Source organism: Salmo salar, chromosome ssa10 (genome assembly GCF_905237065.1).
Source record: "Salmo salar chromosome ssa10, Ssal_v3.1, whole genome shotgun sequence".
Lineage (NCBI taxonomy): Eukaryota > Metazoa > Chordata > Actinopteri > Salmoniformes > Salmonidae > Salmo > Salmo salar.
Genome location: NC_059451.1, coordinates 94,077,269 through 94,095,591, shown reverse-complemented (window position 1 = coordinate 94,095,591; position 18,323 = coordinate 94,077,269). Strand labels below are relative to the sequence as shown.

The 18,323-nt window shown below is 46.2% G+C and overlaps 2 protein-coding genes and 1 long non-coding RNA gene across 3 annotated transcripts in view; all 3 read right to left on the bottom strand.

The window, feature by feature from the left end:
- Window positions 1-12,224, bottom strand: part of LOC106561225 (otogelin-like protein) — a 57,599-nt gene extending 45,375 nt beyond the window's left edge. The window contains 14 exon segments of the mRNA XM_045688734.1: window positions 1-85; window positions 223-400; window positions 2,785-2,831; window positions 2,992-3,100; window positions 3,203-3,328; window positions 3,419-3,525; window positions 4,415-4,521; window positions 4,705-4,829; window positions 5,402-5,607; window positions 5,794-5,800; window positions 5,969-6,244; window positions 8,980-9,072; window positions 9,224-9,302; window positions 12,204-12,224. The exon segment at window positions 1-85 is cut by the window's left edge and continues 49 nt beyond it. Of these exon segments, the coding sequence (XP_045544690.1) occupies window positions 1-85; window positions 223-400; window positions 2,785-2,831; window positions 2,992-3,100; window positions 3,203-3,328; window positions 3,419-3,525; window positions 4,415-4,521; window positions 4,705-4,829; window positions 5,402-5,607; window positions 5,794-5,800; window positions 5,969-6,244; window positions 8,980-9,072; window positions 9,224-9,302; window positions 12,204-12,224 (1,566 nt within the window).
- A 1,086-nt stretch (window positions 12,225-13,310) lies between these two features.
- On the bottom strand, window positions 13,311-14,940 carry LOC123724562 (synaptotagmin-1). Its single transcript, XM_045688733.1, has 6 exons — window positions 14,914-14,940; window positions 14,550-14,717; window positions 14,243-14,410; window positions 13,891-14,008; window positions 13,649-13,782; window positions 13,311-13,517 (listed from the first exon to the last, which is right to left on the bottom strand). Exons 1-6 carry the CDS (start codon window positions 14,938-14,940, stop codon window positions 13,311-13,313), a joined length of 822 nt encoding a protein of 273 aa, XP_045544689.1.
- A 327-nt stretch (window positions 14,941-15,267) lies between these two features.
- On the bottom strand, window positions 15,268-17,436 carry LOC123724469 (uncharacterized). The gene is made up of 3 exons (XR_006757031.1): window positions 17,180-17,436; window positions 15,697-15,841; window positions 15,268-15,428 (listed from the first exon to the last, which is right to left on the bottom strand). It is a non-coding gene; the product is annotated as an uncharacterized lncRNA (long non-coding RNA).
- Between the last annotated feature and the right edge of the window lie 887 nt (window positions 17,437-18,323).

Below are 18,323 nucleotides of genomic sequence, written 5' to 3'. Positions count from 1 at the left end.
GTTGACGGGGGCGGTGCAAGCAGATGAGACTCTCCAGGAGTTAGCATGGAGCTGGGGAGTCCCCTCTATCATCCCTGCTGGAGACCTACACAGGCCAGCCAACATTTCAGGAATATTCTTCATGTAATACTCTTTTACTCAACTTCCTCAGATAAAAATGCCAAAAACCCATCTACTGATAGGAGTCAGAGGTCAGCATGAGAGGAAGTAGTGTTTCCTTACAGGAAGTCATCCCGCAGGTTTCCGTTGAAGGTTCCACAAAGGCCCAGCGTGTTGCTACGCCATTGGCTGTCCAGCTGTAGATAGACACGCCCACCACGCCCGTCATATTGCAGACGCAGGCCAAACAACGTCCTCAGCTGGACGAACACTGACGTTAACCTCCGTACCTCAACTACATCTACACACATATACACACATTAAGTCAGACGTACAATAAGGTGTTCCGCAAAGCTGTGTGTTGGAACCGTTACTGTTCTCTCTATACATGCTACTTGATGGTATTCATATCCATATCCTTCTACATACCATAGGAGTATTATTAAAGGAATCAATAAAGTTTATTGTATCATACCACCGGTGTAGGGCAAAGCGGGGCGGGGTTGACACCTATAAGCACTTCCCCCTCTCGGGTCAGCGTCACCTGGTGATTAGCATCTTCATCCAGAACCACCGTCACTGACTGGATACACACCTGCTGCTGGGCCTACACACACACACACACACACACACACACACACACACACACACACACACACACACACAGTGTGTCAGGCTGTATATGTGTGTTACCTTTGTGCAGGTGGTATACTGCAGTGTGTGTGTGTTACCTTCGTGCAGGTGCTATACTGCAGTGTGTGTGTGTTACCTTCGTGCAGGTGGTATAGTGCAGTGTGTGTGTGTTACCTTTGTGCAGGTGGTATATTGCAGTGTGTGTGTGTTACCTTCGTGCAGGTGGTATACTGCAGTGTGTGTGTGTTACCTTCGTGCAGGTGGTATATTGCAGTGTGTGTGTGTTACCTTCGTGCAGGTGGTATATTGCAGTGTGTGTGTGTTACCTTCGTGCAGGTGGTATACTGCAGTGTGTGTGTGTTACCTTTGTGCAGGTGGTATATTGCAGTGTGTGTGTGTTACCTTCGTGCAGGTGGTATATTGCAGTGTGTGTGTGTTACCTTCGTGCAGGTGGTATATTGCAGTGTGTGTGTGTTACCTTCGTGCAGGTGGTATACTGCAGTGTGTGTGTGTGTTACCTTTGTGCAGGTGGTATATTGCAGTGTGTGTGTGTTACCTTTGTGCAGGTGGTATATTGCAGTGTGTGTGTGTTACCTTCGTGCAGGTGGTATACTGCAGTGTGTGTGTGTTACCTTCGTGCAGGTGGTATACTGCAGTGTGTGTGTGTTACCTTCGTGCAGGTGGTATACTGCAGTGTGTGTGTGTTACCTTCGTGCAGGTGGTATAGTGCAGTGTGTGTGTGTTACCTTCGTGCAGGTGGTATATTGCAGTGTGTGTGTGTTACCTTCGTGCAGGTGGTATATTGCGGTGTGTGTGTGTTACCTTCGTGCAGGTGGTATACTGCAGTGTGTGTGTGTTCCCCCGTGCAGGTGGTATATTGCAGTGTGTGTGTGTTACCTTCGTGCAGGTGGTATACTGCAGTGTGACAGTGAATCTGCTGCCGCTGCGGCTCTTGGCCAAGACGTACTGACACGCCCCTGGCTGCAGGAACATCCTCCCATCGAACGATGTCACAAACACGTCACCTACTACTGAACACTCCGCTGAGAGAGAGGGAGGGAGGGAGAGAGAGAGAGAGAGGAAGGTGAACAGGGAGAGATGAGGGTGGACAGGGAGAGAGAGAGAGAGAAGAGAGAGAGAGAGAGAGAGGAAGGTGAACAGGGAGAGATGAGGGTGGACAGGGAAGAAGAGAGAGAGAGAGAGAGAGAGAGAGAGAGAGAGAGAGAGAGAGGAAGGTGAACAGGGAGAGATGAGGGTGGACAGGGAGAGAGAGAGAGAGAGAGAGAGAGAGAGAGAGAGAGAGAGAGAGGAGAAAAGGAAGGAGAGAGAGAGAGAGAAGGTGAACAGGGAGAGATGAGGGTGGACAGGGAGAGAGAGAGAGAGAGAGAGAGAGAGAGAGAGAGAGAGAGAGAGGGGAAGGTGAACAGGGAGAGATGAGGGTGGACAGGGAGAGAGAGAGAGAGAGAGAGAGAGAGAGAGAGAGAGAGAGGAAGGTGAACAGGGAGAGATGAGGGTGGACAGGGAGAGAGAGAGAGAGAGAGAGAGAGAGAGAGAGAGAGAGAGAGAGAGAGAGAGAGAGGAAGGTGAACAGGGAGAGATGAGAGGGAGAGAGAGAGAGAGAGAGAGAGAGAGAGAGAGAGAGAGAGAGAGAGAGAGGAAGGTGAACAGGGAGAGATGAGGGTGGACAGGGAGAGAGAGAGAGAGAGAGAGAGAGAGAGAGAGAGAGAGAGAGAGAGAGAGAGAGAGAGAGAGAGGAAGGTGAACAGGGAGAGATGAGGGTGGACAGGGAGAGAGAGAGAGAGAGAGAGAGAGAGAGAGAGAGAGAGAGAGAGAGAGAGAGAGAGAGAGAGAGAAGAGAGAGAGGAGGGTGGACAGGGAGAGAGAGAGTGAGAGAGAGAGAGAGAGAGAGAGAGAGAGAGAGAGAGAGAGAGAGAGAGAGGAAGGTGAACAGGGAGAGATGAGGGTGGACAGGGAGAGAGAGAGAGAGGATGTGACATTGTATCATCCCACTTATGAGCTGTGATAATATACTGTATGACATGGTCAGCTCACCTGTACAGTTGTTGTCCGTGCAGTTCCACACTCCGCCCATACACACACTGTAAACACACCACAGGTTAGTCACACACACACACACACACACACACACACACACACACACACACACACACACACACACACACACACACACACACACACACACACACACACGCACACACGCACACACACACACACGTACACGCACACACACACACTCACCAGACGCTGCAGCCCTGCTCCAGAGTGTATCCCTGTGTGTATGAGGTGCCGTGGTAGACACAAGGACACTGAGACACAGCGATACAAGTCCCATTCTGCAGAATCAACCCTGAGACAGACGGACACACAGAGGGTGAGAGGGAGTGTGTGTGCGTTTGTGTCTGTGCGCGCTTGCATTTATGTGTGTGTGTCTGTGTGTGTATGAGTGTACCATCAGGGCAGTAGCATCCATCCAGACAGTGCAGGTTAGTTCCTAGACACTCCTTATCAAAGGTACAGGTGGGAGGGCAGCAGCTGATACAGTCTCTATGGACAAAACTCTCCTCACAGCCATCATCTATGGAACAGTCAAATTAAAGACTGACTGTAGTAATAGGTTAGCTCAAGGTTAGTTGAAGGTTTGGGTTGTTAGTGTAACATTACTGACTGCAGGATGGGAAGCTGTCTCTCCATTCTCGTACAGGGTATCCTACATGGCTGCAGGCTCGTGCGTACTCCACCAGCGCACGGCAAAACGTCTCCTCCTCATCTGACCTAATTACAGCAGACAACAGTTAGACTACACTCAGATAACCCCCAGACAACAGTCAGACAACAGTCGGATAACCCCCAGACAACAGTCAGACAACAGTCGGATAACCCCCAGACAACAGTCAGACAACACTCAGACAACCCCCCAGACAACAGTCAGATAACCCCCAGACAACAGTCAGACAACAGTCAGATAACCCCCAGACAACAGTCAGATAACCCCCAGACAACAGTCAGACAACAGTCAGATAACCCCCAGACAACAGTCAGACCACACTCAGATAACCCCCAGACAACAGCCAGACTACACCCAGATAACCCCCACACAACAGTCAGACAACAGTCAGATAACCCCCAGACAACAGTCAGACTACACTCAGATAACCCCCAGATAACCCCCAGACAACAGTCAGACAACAATCAGAGAACAGCCAGAAAACAGTCAGACTACACTCAGATAACCCCCAGACAACAGTCAGAGAACAGCCAGACAACAGTCAGATAACCCCCAGACAACAGTCAGACAACAATCAGAGAACAGCCAGAAAACAGTCAGACTACACTCAGATAACCCCCAGACAACAGTCAGAGAACAGCCAGACAACAGTCAGATAACCTCCAGACAACAGTCACACAACACTCAGATAACCCCCAGACAACAGTCAGACAACAGTCAGAGAACAGCCAGACAACAGTCAGACTACACTCAGATAACCCCAGACAACAGTCAGACAACACTCAGATAACCCCAGACAACAGTCAGACAACACTCAGATAACCCCAGACAACAGTCAGACAACAGTCAGAGAACAGCCAGACAACACTCTGACGACATGGAGGAATCAAATACCCTCTGACTTACAGGACACATGAACACTCTGGACTAACTTACACACAGAGGTCGGAGACACAGCTAGCCACGTAGGGGTTTGGGTCGATGTTCTCATGACAGGACAGGAAGGGGAAGAACAGGAGAGCACTGCACTTCTCTATGGCATCCTACACACACACACACACACACACACACACACACACACACATTTTTACATCAACATATTACAATAAAACACAGAAATAAGCACAGAAATAAGCACACAGAACACAGGTACATGGACAAGCCAGGTTCAAGCGACAGACAGACAGACAGACAGACAGACAGACAGACAGACAGACAGGTCTTACGTCCATGTCAGACTCAGAGTGACAGGGTCCAGTGAAGTCTATGTCCACTAGAGGGCAGCCTCTCTCATGGGGCAGATCGACTGACCAGCTGTTAGCAAACACTGCTGGCTCCTCTGTCTGCACGCCTACACACAGGCACACACACACACGAAACACATACACACGGTTAAGGTTCCTCCCTCTACATGCCTGACTATAATCCAATATAATAGAACAACTGTATATTAGAAGAACTACTCTCTCCTCTGGTTTCCTCTGTTCCATCTTTTCTCATTTACCTCCACGTCATTTAGCAGACGCTCGTATCCAGAATGATTTACAGGAGCAATTAGGGTTAAGTGCCTTGCTCAAGGGCACATCTACAGATTTTGTACCTAGTCAGTAGTGGGATTCGAACCAGCGACCTTTCGGTTACTGGCCGAATGCTCTTAACCACTAAGCAACCTGCTGCCCATTTCTCCTCTCTGCTCTCCTCTCTCCTCTCCTCTCAGGTTACAGGACTAGGGCCTCCCCCTCAGTAATAATAACTAGAATGGTTCCCTGTGGTGCTGAGAGGAGAAAGGTTGTGATGGAGGGATGATTGGGTGCTGAGAGAGAGGATAAGAGATGGATGGAGGAGGGAGGATAAGAGACTGGTCGGACCCGTCTGTCCAGTCTTACAGTGGGCTTTGATGAGGTGTGCGAGTGTGTGTCTCACCGCGGGCTGTGGTGAGGTCATCATTGGGCAGGTTGTTGTAGTTCCCACAAAGGCCACAGGGGGTGCCGTGGTGCTGTTCAGACATCTTCAGATATACTCCGCTCCCCCCATCCCACGCCAGAGAGAAGCCAAAAACGCTCTTCACCAACAGGTAGTCAGCCAGACGCTCTATAAACACACCTCCTATTGTCTGGGGTAGGCTCAGCCTACACACACACACACACACACACACACACACACACACACACACACACACACACACACACACACACACACACACACACACACACACACACGGATTATTATGATTTATTTTTTTACGATGCTTTATTGTCACATACACCAGATATGTGCAGTGAAACATTGTTTTACAGGGTCAGCCATAGTAGTACGGCGCCCCTGGACAAAATGAGGGTTAAGTGCCTGGCTCATGGGCACATTGACAGATTTTTCACCTCGTCAGCTTGGGTATTCAAACCAGCGGCCTTTCGATTAATGGACCAACGCTCTAACCGCTAGGCTACCTGCCGCCCTACACACACACACATTTGTCCATAGCCTACTAACCTGCGACCCCCTGGTGGACTTGGTATCCAGAGATGTGGATCTCCTCCTCGTTGGGGAAGAAGAGACTGAGAGCCCTGGGACAGGAGTACACACTGCCCTCACACACACGGCTGTTATGGACCCACACTGTGTACTGTGGTGTGGCTGAGCGGCAGTCCTGGGACAGTATGTAGGAGCAGGTCCCAGGGTAGTAGAAGTAGCTGCCATCGAACGTCTCATAGTGGTACTGACCCCAAGACCTGCAGATCCCATCTCTGTCCTGGCCCTGGTTAGGAACTACACACACACACACACACACACACACACACACACACACAGTTGTGTATGCTTATCTCAACTCTGAATCAGCTTGAAGGTGCACTGGTCTGTCTTTGTGTGTAGGAGGCTATGGAGAGGTTGGTTGCACACAGTGCCAGCTCACTAAAAGCTGCTCAGTTCCAGGAAACCCCTGTCTCTGTACTATTCCCAGACCTGCCAACTAGACCCACTGTGTTACAGTGGTAGTATTTTAACCAGGTAGGTATTTGGTTAACAGGAACACTGTGTAACAGTGGTGGTACTTTAACCAGGTAGGTATTTGGTTAACAGGAACACTGTGTAACACCTCTTTAAATCTGGGTATTCCTCCAAAGCTCCATTGTCCTGAGTCTGCACAACTCTGCCAGGACCTAGGATCAAGGGAGATACTAAAGTGTTTTAGTACTATATCTCTTGGACGCAATGATGAAAATAATCATGGCCTCCAAACCCTCAAGCTGCATACTGGACCCTATTCCAACTAAACTACTGAAAGAGCTGCTTCCTGTGCTTGGCCCTCCTATGTTGAACATAATAAACGGCTCTCTATCCACCGGATGTGTACCAAGCTCACTAAAAGTGGCAGTAATAAAGCCTCTCTTGAAAAAGCCGAATCTTGATCCAGAAATTATAAAAAACTATCGGCCTATATCGAATCTTCCATTCCTCTCCAAAATTTTAGAAAAAGCTGTTGCACAGCAACTCACTGCCTTCCTGAAGACAAACAATGTATACGAAACGCTTCAGTCTGGTTTTAGACCCCATCATAGCACTGAGACTGCACTTGTGAAGGTGGTAAATGACCTTTTAATGACGTCAGACCGAGGCTCTGCATCTGTCCTCGTGCTCCTAGATCTTAGTGCCGCTTTTGATACCATCGATCACCACATTCTTTTGGAGAGATTGGAAACCCAAATTGGTCTACATGGACAAGTTCTGGCCTGGTTTAGATCTTATCTGTCGGAAAGATATCAGTTTGTCTCTGTGAATGGTTTGTCCTCTGACAAATCAATTGTAAATTTCGGTGTTCCTCAAGGTTCCGTTTTAGGACCACTATTGTTTTCACTATATATTTTACCTCTTGGGGATGTCATTCGAAAACATAATGTTAAATTTCACTGCTATGCGGACGACACACAGCTGTACATTTCAATGAAACATGGTGAAGCCCCAAAATTGCCCTCGCTAGAAGCCTGTGTTTCAGACATAAAGAAGTGGATGGCTGCAAACTTTCTACTTTTAAACTCGGACAAAACAGAGATGCTTGTTCTAGGTCCCAAGAAACAAAGAGATCTTCTGTTGAATCTGACAATTAATCTGGATGGTTGTACAGTCGTCTCAAATACAACTGTGAAGGACCTCGGCGTTACTCTGGACCCTGATCTCTCTTTTGAAGAACATATCAAGACTGTTTCAAGGACAGCTTTTTCCATCTACGTAACATTGCAAAAATCTGAAATTTTCTGTCCAAAAATGACGCAGAAAAATTAATCCATGCTTTTGTTACTTCTAGGCTGGACTACTGCAATGCTCTACTTTCCGAGCTACCCGGATAAAGCACTAAATAAACTTCAGTTAGTGCTAAATACGGCTGCTAGAATCCTGACTAGAACCAAAAAATTTTATCATATTACTCCAGTGCTAGCCTCCCTACACTGGCTTCCTGTTAAGGCAAGGGCTGATTTCAAGGTTTTACTGCTAACCTACAAAGCATTACATGGGCTTGCTCCTACCTATCTTTCCGATTTGGTCCTGCCGTACATACCTACACGTACGCCTACGGTCACAAGACGCAGGCCTCCTAATTGTCCCTAGAATTTCTAAGCAAACGGCTGGAGGTAGGGGCTTTCTCCTATAGAGCTCCATTTTTATGGAATGGTCTGCCTACCAATGTGAGAGAGACGCAGACTCAGTCTCAACCTTTAAGTCTTTACTGAAGACTTATCTCTTCAGTAGGTCCTATGATTAAGTATAGTCTGGCCCAGGAGTGTGAAGGTGAACGGAAAGGCTGGAGCAACGAACCGCCCTTGCTGTCTCTGCCTTGCCGGTTCCCCTCTTTCCACTGGGATTCTCTGCCTCTAACCCTTTTACAGAGGCTGGAGTCACTCCTTTTGCCTACTGGGTGTTCTTCCATGCCGTCCATAGAGGGGTGCGTCACTTGAGTGGGTTGAGTCACTGACGTGGTCTTCCTGTCTGGGTTTAACCAGGTAGGTATTTGGTTAACAGGAACAGTGTGTAACAGTGGTGGTGCTTTAACCAGGTAGGTATTTGGTTAACAGGAACACTGTGTAACAGAGTTGGTCCCTGTCTGCCTCACTCGGGACGAGAACCCAACAGCAACACTTCATATTACCGTTGCGTCACCAAACCCACCAAAACCAACCATAGTTGGGCAAGGGAAACACTAATGAAATTCTCAGGCAAGCTACTAGTGTAGAGGCTGTAATTGATCCAGCTCTGATGTAGTCTACAGAAACTCAACCCTAATCTTCCAGACTTAATCACACACTATATGGACTAGGGGGTGTTTGTGTGAATGTGGTTATTAATTTAATGCAGCTTATTAATGATTGTTGATTGACGTGTCGGTCTAACCCTCATGTAGACACACACACACACACGCACACACACACACACACACACACACACACGCGCACACGCACTAAGCACACACAAAAATGAGACACGCATTGTGGAGTGTGTGTGTTACTCACTGATCTGGCAGCGGTCTCCGAGGGCCTGGAACTGTGCACAGTCACACACCCCCCCCTCCTGACACCAGCCCCCATTCAGACAGCCGCAGTACTCTGGTAAAACACACACCATCTTTCCTCAATCTTCTCTGGAAATACTTTTGAGAACAAATGATTCTTAACAAGACAGACTGCTTTTTAGTCTTTTCTGTAGCCGCGTTGACCCAACCTCACCCTGTGTGTGTGTGTGTGTGTGTGTGTCTACCTGAAGAGGCATCGCGGGCTGTGTAATTATGTAGAACACTGCGAGGGAGAGTTGCTTCAGAGAGAAGAGGACTGAATGTCTGGAGAGGAGAGAGCACTGATGAGCACACACACATACATACCTACCATACCTACTGTGTGTATAGTGTGTGTAGTATGTGTGTATCCAATGATGTAGTGGTAAAGAAATAGGTGGCCGGCCACGGTGAAAAAAGTAAATCTGTACTTTCAATGCTATTTTTCTGTAAAGGTGGGTAACAACCGTGCAAAACAAAACGTGGCCTTTACCCTCCACTACGCCGCTGTGTATCTCTAGCCCTGTTTGTGTGTTTGTGTAGTTGCCCCAGTGTGTGTGTCCTACAAAGGCATCTTTGTGCTGGTCAGTGTGTTGAGTGAGTCCTGACCTCTGCTTCTCTTAGGTGTAGTGTACCTACCTCCTCCCCTAGGAGATCCCGTTTCCTCCGCAGTGCATTAGCCCTCCTGCACACACACACACACACACACACACACACACACACACACACACACACACACACACACACACACACACACACACACACACACACACACACAAACACACACACACACACACACGGAGAGAAACGTACATTATGAAGAGAAACATGCAAACTGAAGTTAAATGCACTTAAGACCCCTTGAATACAGCCAAACACACACACACACACACCAGCTTGGTCATGACATTGAATGAATAAATCCCTGGAGGGGATGAGTTTCTCTTTTCCTTTCATCCACTCATCTCACCTCTGTAGTCTTCCGTCTGTCTCTGTCAGTTGGCTCTGAGCTTCTAAACACAAGAAAATGCCATCAATAAAACATCACACACACTATCACAATGTATAGGCTCACGCTCAAGGTCCTAAACGATATCTTAACCGCCATCGATAAGAAACAGTACTGTGCAGCCGTATTCATTGACCTGGCCAAGGCTTTCGACTCTGTCAATCACCACATCCTCATCGGCAGATTCAACAGCCTTGGTTTCTCAAATGACTGCCTCGACTGGTTCACCAACTACTTCTCAGATAGAGTTCTGTGTGTCAAATCGGAGGGCCTGTTGTCCGGACCTCTGGCAGTCTCTATGGGGGTGCCACAGGGTTCAATTCTTAGGCCGACTCTCTTCTCTGTATATATCAATGATGTCGCTCTTGCTGCTGGTGAGTCTCTGATCCACCTCTACGTAGACGACACCATTCTGTATACTTCTGGCCCATCTTTGGACACTGTGTTAACAACCCTCCAGACGAGCTTCAATGCCATACAACTCTCCTTCCATGGCATCCAACTGCTCTTAAATACAAGTAAAACTAAATGCATGCTCTTCAACCGATCGCTGCCTGCACCTGCCCGCCCGTCCAGCATCACTACTCATACCTAGGTGTCTGGTTAGACTGTAAACTCTCCTTCCAGACTCACATAAAACATCTCCAATCCAAAGTTAAATCTAGAATTGGCTTCCTATTTCACAACAAAGCATCCTTCAATCATGCTGCCAAACATACCCTCGTAAAACTGACCATCTTACCGATCCTCGACTTTGGCGATGTCATTTACAAAATAGCCTCCAACACCCTACTCAACAAATTGGATGCAGTCTATCACAGTGCCATCCGTTTTGTCACCAAAGCCCCATATACTACCCACCACTGCGACCTATACGCTCTCGTTAGCTGGCCCTCGCTTCATACTCGTCGCCAAACCCACTGGCTCCAGGTCATCTACAAGACCCTGCTAGGTAAAGTCCCGCCTTATCTCAGCTCGCTGGTCACCAAAGCTGCACCCACCCGTAGCACGCGTTCCAGCAGGTATATCTCTCTGGTCACCCCCAAAGCCAATTCCTCCTTTGGTCACCTCTCCTTCCAGTTCTCTGCTGCCAATGACTGGAACGAACTACAAAAATCTCTGAAACTGGAAACACTTATCTCCCTCACTAGCTTTAAGCACCAGCTGTCAGAGCAGCTCACAGATCACTGCACATAGCCCATCTATAAATAGCCCAAACAACTACCTCTTCCCCTACTGTATTTATTTATTTATTTAGCTCCTTTGCACCCCAGTATTTCTACTTTGCACACTCATTTACTGTCAAATCTACCATTCCAGTGTTTTAATTGCTATATTGTATTTACTTCGCCACCATGGCCTATTTATTGCCTTTACCTCCCTTATCTCAGCTCATTTTCTCACATTGTATATAGACTTATTTTTCAACTGTATTATTGACTGTATGTTTGTTTTACTCCATGTGTAACTGTGTTGTTGTATGTGTCAAACTGCTTTGCTTTATCTTGGCCAGGTCGCAGGTGTAAATGAGAACCTGTTCTCAACTTGCCTACCTGGTTAAATAAAGGTGATATATATATATATATATATATATATATATATATTTAAATATCACTATCACAACACATAACAAATATATCTACAACAACAGACATCTTCAAAATGCAGAACCATTCCTGCATATCAGTAGAATCAGTATTGCACATATTTAAACAGCATAAATAAGAATTATTTACACAACTACAGTGTCGGTTGATTATGTGATTAATGTCACTAAAGAGGGACAAAAAAATAAATGTCATACAGCAACAGTAAAATCATCCGATATTTCATAATGTTCAAACGTCAATAAACTTTTTTAATCGAGATCACGGATATAGCGCAGATCCTAAATTGCTGGCCTCTGAAATGAAGTTACGTAGACTATGACACATTTAAAATGTCAAAAGCGCTGAAACATTGGATAAATGAATCAGCTGGAAAAGTTAGGAAATAGGGATTATGCGCATGTGTCGTTGGGAGACTCACCTTGTGCTGTCAGCAGCTGGAGGACTGAATACCACGAAAGAAGAAACAGTTTGACTCTCCGCTGACCGTTCATCTCAGAGCTCATCCACCGGGAGGTTAACCGAACATTTCACAAGGCAGACTGGGGAGTAGTGATCTCTTTTCGTTACCGAGCTTCCCGCGGTTGACATCCACGCGCACAGAGGAAGTTGAGCGAGCCCCTCAGATGGATGATGAGTGCACTTGCGCGCAGGTGTTGTGTGTGTGTGTGTGTGTGTGTGTGTGTGTGTGCATAGTTTTTGTACCAAACAGGTGACATCAAACTAAGTGAAAAGACGGAAATACCGCAACTCTCAATGCGCAGGAAAATAGTGGCCTAACTGAAGTAGATAGATTATCTGAGATTAGGACATTACAAATGCAATAACTGAATAATGTAGGCTACCTTTGATTTTTTTAAATGTAGTCCTACTTTAATGTTCAATCTGTATGATTTTCAGTAATTCAACTTTAATTCAATTATAAATGAGATCGTGTGTGTGTGTAACTGTGTGTGTGTGTGTGTATATATATGTGTGTGTGTATATATATGTGTGTGTGTGTGTGTGTGTGTGTGTGTGTGTGTGTGTGTGTGTGTGTGTGTGTGCATAGTTTTTGTACCAAACAGGTGACATCAAACTAAGTGAAAAGACGGAAATACCGCAACTCTCAATGCGCAGGAAAATAGTGCCCTAACTGAAGTAGATAGATTATCTGAGATTAGGACATTACAAATGCAATAACTGAATAATGTAGGCTACCTTTGATTTTTTTAAATATAGTCCTACTTTAATGTTCAATCTGTATGATTTTCAGTAATTCAACTTTAATTCAATTATAAATGAGATCGTGTGTGTGTGTAACTGTGTGTGTGTGTGTGTGTGTGTGTGTGTGTGTGTGCGTGTGCGTGTGTGTAAAAGACTTTGACTCCCTCTGCTGGCCAGTGATGTGTATCTGATGTGAGTGAAGATTTACACGAGCAACAATCTTAGAATGTTTAATAACATAGTATAATGTACATGTTTGACAGTATTATCATGATATATACATGCTAATGTCCCAGATAGTAATGTGTCTTAAATACTTTCCACAGTAGAGGAGGGGGTTTGGGGGGGGGTCATGAATGGTGGATGGGTATCAGGGTTTGGGAGTTTATAAGTGGGTAGGAGTAGAAGGGCAAAGTCAGTATGCATCAATATAAAGTAGTCTTCTACAGAGAGCTGCCTAGGGATGTGACATCACTTCCTGGCAGCCAGCTCAGCGTTGACTTCATCCTCTGCTTTGAGGCCGTGCCATTGAGCAATGGGCCGGCGGGGGTTGGCCAGCATGTCTGACCAATGACGGAGCTCTGTGCCGCTGCTGGCTCCGCCTAGGAAAACCTTCCCGATAGCGTCATTCTTCCCAATCTTATCATAGTCCAACACTGTCACTGCTACCTGCACCTTCTACACACACAAACACAGACACAAACCTATGTTCGAAGGGCCTCAATGAGGAAGGATTCATTGTAGTAAGGGATGAGAGAGAGAGAATGTGTGTGTGTTTGTGCGTATTTTTGTGTGGTGAGAGAGCATACCTGTATCTGTTCGAAAGGCACCTCGAAGCTGAAGGACTCATTGTAGTAAGGGTTGAGAGTGTTCTTCTTGATGCTGGTTTTCTTCTTCTTCAGTCTCTTTCCATTCTGCAGAAGGTGTATCTTTACATAGGGGTCTGACAGAGGAGACAGAGATCAGCCTAACACACACACACACACACACACACACACACACACACACACACACACACACACACACACACACACACACACACACAGCTCACCTGATAGTCCTCCTACGTCCATCTTCTTTAGGTTTTTGGCCTCGAGGACAACAATGCTTAGTTTCCCTGCTGTAGGAACGTACCTCAGAGAAAGACAGATATCACCCAGACGCTCTGACTGGAGAGAGAGAAAAAGGGGAGTGGGGAAGGGAGAGGGAGAGAGAGGGTGAGAGGTATGGGAGGGGGAATACTGACATTTTTGTTTTGTTCTTTCTTTCTGTGAATTCTTTGTTTAAATTTGTGGAGTTAAATGATTTGTAACTTTGTGACTTTCTTTCCTATTTATATATATATATATCTCTTCCATCTCTTTTTTTCACTCTATCTATTGTCCTAATTTCTCCATTCTCACCTCCTCTTTCTCTGCCTTCTTCAGTTCCCGCCACTCCTGTGTCATCTGACTGAAGTCCAGGCTGCTCATTGGTACTCGTAGCGCTCCAATCGCGTCGTGTTTAGAGAAACGGTCAAAGTCATACACTGTCATCACCAGAGTCCTGCCTCCAAGTTCATTGTACGGTACCTACACACACACACACATACAGTATGCACACACAAACACGCGCACGCACACACATACACACACATACACACACAAACACTTTGTTGAATGTGGAGTCAGTGTTAGGGTTTAGAGGTCAGAGGTCAGGAATTAGGCGTACCTTGAAGGTGAAAGTCTCATTGAAGGTTGGGTTGAGTGTCTTCCTGTGGACTTTAGTCTCAAACTTCCTCTTCTTGTCTGGCAAAAGGTAGAGTTTAACATACGGGTCTGAACTTCCCCCAACGTCCATGGCAGGGAGATCACAGGCCTGCAGGATACCTACTACCATCTACAGACAGGGAAGGGGGTAGAGGGTAGGGTGAGGAAAGAGGGAGGAAACAGGGAGAGGGAGAGAGAATTTACCCACATCTATATCATGTCTCTGATGGAGTGATTTGTTGTTCCTCAGACTGGTTAATCTGCTGTTCCACTTGGTTAGCTGAATCAGATGTCTTAGAGCAGGGATTGAAACAAGGAGTCTTCACCGTGTTCTCTGTGAAGTTGTAGTCCATTGAGAACTCCAGTCTGCCCAACTTCACTTCCTCTTTAGGCTCCTCCTCCTCCCCTGCCAGTCAATCCGGTCTCTGTGTCACCCTCATCCTTCAGGGGCTACAGGACACACACACACACACACACACACACACACACACACACACACACACACACACACACACACACACACACACACACACACATATAGGTGAAGCCTGATACTCAGTAACCAGCAGAGACATACACAGCCTCAGTTGTATTAAGCCACGCTTTTTTATTAAACGTTTCTGTGCAGCGCTCCACAGGGGAGTTGATACTCTGCAATGTGTGTGTATGTATACCTCAGAGTTGCCTCCCTCCAGCTCAGTGTCCATGTTCAAGCCGTTCTTGCCCTTCTTCTCCTTCTCTGTGTCTTTCTTCTTCAGACATTTCCTCCAGACACACAAACAGCATGACAACACCAGACACACACTCACCACGCATAGAGCTCCTATAGCCCACGAGGGCACTGCAAACACACACACACACACACACACACACACACACACACACACACACACACACACACACACACACACACACACACACACACACACACACACAGAGTTAATAATATGTTAATAGCAAATGTTTTACATAACACAGGAGGGTTTCACTAGCTTGTGAGAGTATTTTATTTCTCAGTTGAGTACTTCAACTGCACTTTAACTTGGTTCTAAAATTGAACTTAGTGCTACGAAGGCTCTAGAAACCCACCCTGATTGGTTGTTACTCACTGTGGAGGGAGTGCAACTCGCTCATAAACTTTGTGGAGGTGTGGCCTCCGGGCCCAGGTTCTGGGGTTGCTGAGGCATTGGGGTTGATTAACAGGTGTGAGGGGCTGGGCTGTGCCGGGATGACCCTATGACTACTTGTCATCACCTAGAGAGAGAAAGACACAAAGAGAAGGAAAGTCTTTAAAAAAATGTCACTTTTTGCATCCAAACTAGCTCTGTCTTTAAATTTGAGTGAGTGGTTAGATTTCCCAGCCCCATCCTTCAGAATGCCAAACCAAGTGGCAGGGCAGGCTGTTTAAATTACAGATTGTTCATTTAACAGTAACTCACAGTACTGCAACATTCCAGATATCTGGACAAAAATGACAAACTTTTCAAATAGACACTTATTACAAAACTAGTGTGGAATACTGCATATTAATGATCAGCACCAAGTTTTGAGAAACATCCAGCCGTATGTGTTATAGAGTGGTCCTAGTTGTGTGTGTGCGTGTGCGTGTGCGTGTGTGTGTGTGTGTCAGATGGCCTCTTGTGTTTCTGCTGGTCTGGCACTAAGGCCTGCTGTACATAAGATACACAACCCTGTCCCCTGTCAAACCTGCTGACAACACAACACATGGGGGAGAGGTGTGGAGGAAGAGAGGGGGACAGAGAAAGGACATCATGAGTGTCTGATCTCTGGAGAGAGGAGGTGAGAATGTTTTTAGTCCAGAGTAGGGACGGTCCCAATTCACATCCTACCCCTTCACCTTGATCCCTACCCCTTCTATGTTTTTCAGATCTGAGTCTGGGAAACTGACTCACTCAGCTCTTAACCATCATCAATGTTAGCAGAAAATATTCAATGAAGACAGTCTAGCATTCTATAACTGGTGTAAAACAACATGTGACAATATATGTATATTTTAAATGTAATACGCAATGACATTGATATCATCATGTCATCACTAGAGACACAACTACACTAATCACTGCTGCTAATCAGGAAGAAAATCACTTTGGATTTATTTCGGATGTTTTGCTTGTCTTCAGCATGCTATGCTACTAATAGGTACATACTACAAGTGCATGACAAGTCACTTCCACAGTGTGTTGTCTTATAACGAGTTTGTTCCATCATGGCTAAACTGTGTCACTCTCTAACCCACTCTCTTAGGTCCTCACTATACATAAGAAGTTAGACCTGCCTGATTAAATAAAGAGTTAAGCTGAAGATAACATGGTTCTGATTTCCTCCCATTTACAACCAAAACTGGAAATGACATTAACCCTGATCCACAGTCAAATATCTAACCCTAACCCAACATTGTAACCCTAACATATATCTATCCCTAAACCAACATTGTAACCCTGACCGACTGTAATCTAACATTAACCCAACATTATAACCCTAACCCAACCACACCCGTCACCTCAACCACCATCACTGACCACACCTTGGGAGAGAAAGAGAGATAGAAAGAGAGGGGAGAGGGAGTCTTACCTTTGTGTGTATGTCCTGGCCTTGGTTCTGACTGGATGCAGGGTGGAGAGAGGTATGACTCTCAGGTACACACACACAGAGAGAGAGAGAGAGAGAGAGAGAGAGAGAGAAAGAGAGAAGATGACAGGATGAGGAGAGGATCAGGAAAGAGGACGGGAGGTGAGGAGGGGTGGCAGCTTCTTGTTGTTTGTTTTAACCTTCTGTTCATTCAGCGGAGTCTCTGAGACAAGGAGCACAGGTATGACAGGAAAGAGGGAATGAGAGAGAGAGCAAGAGAGAGAGGGCATCTCTGGTTGGCTGTGTGAACGTGTGTGTATTAGTATGGGGATATGAATGCTCTGTCCGATGGGGTGGGTCCCAGGGGGTTGAGTCCCTCTAATCTAAGCCCTGCCCCTTGTAACCTCTGCTGCGCCCTTACAGGTCACCTTCGCTGGGACATTGGACATGGATGAATATTCATGGTTTGGTGACATGGCTTTTTATAGGCTCGTTAGCATACTGAGACTTCAGCAGGAGAAAGCATCTACATTCCAACTGGATGACTGGTATGCCTGTGTGTGACTGTGCATGCATATACTACATATACATTACTGTTTGTATGTGTGATTGCACATGTATATACTGCAAACCGGTATGCATTGTGTGTGTGTGCTTCCAGAGGTCGATACTCTATGTGTAGATGCTGCTGCCTGAATTAGAACTGTAGGATGCGGTTTCTGCGGCAACGCCGGTATCAAGTTCCGGCCCCACCCAGTTCACCTTGACCAGAGATAGAGATGCACCAATTGACGCACATACATTAACACACACATACACAGAACTCTGTGAAGCAGTATGATTTCAAACCTGTTGTTCACCTTGCCGAATATTCTGTAGACAGAGCCATTGTATTGATTGATGAATGTGTCCAAGGTGAAGATATTCAGTGATTGTAGGTGCTATATGAGGGTCATTAGTTTAGATAAGGTTATAAGATTCCACAACTGAATTATTTTTCCCATTTTAAAAATAAACGGAATGGCAATTCAATCAAATGTCTAGGTTGGCCTCAAGGTTCTAGTCTTGGTTGTCACATATGTGGTCAAATAGATTCGATTCAGATTGGTCTAAAACGATCTGATAAGGGTAACAGAGCAAGCACCCT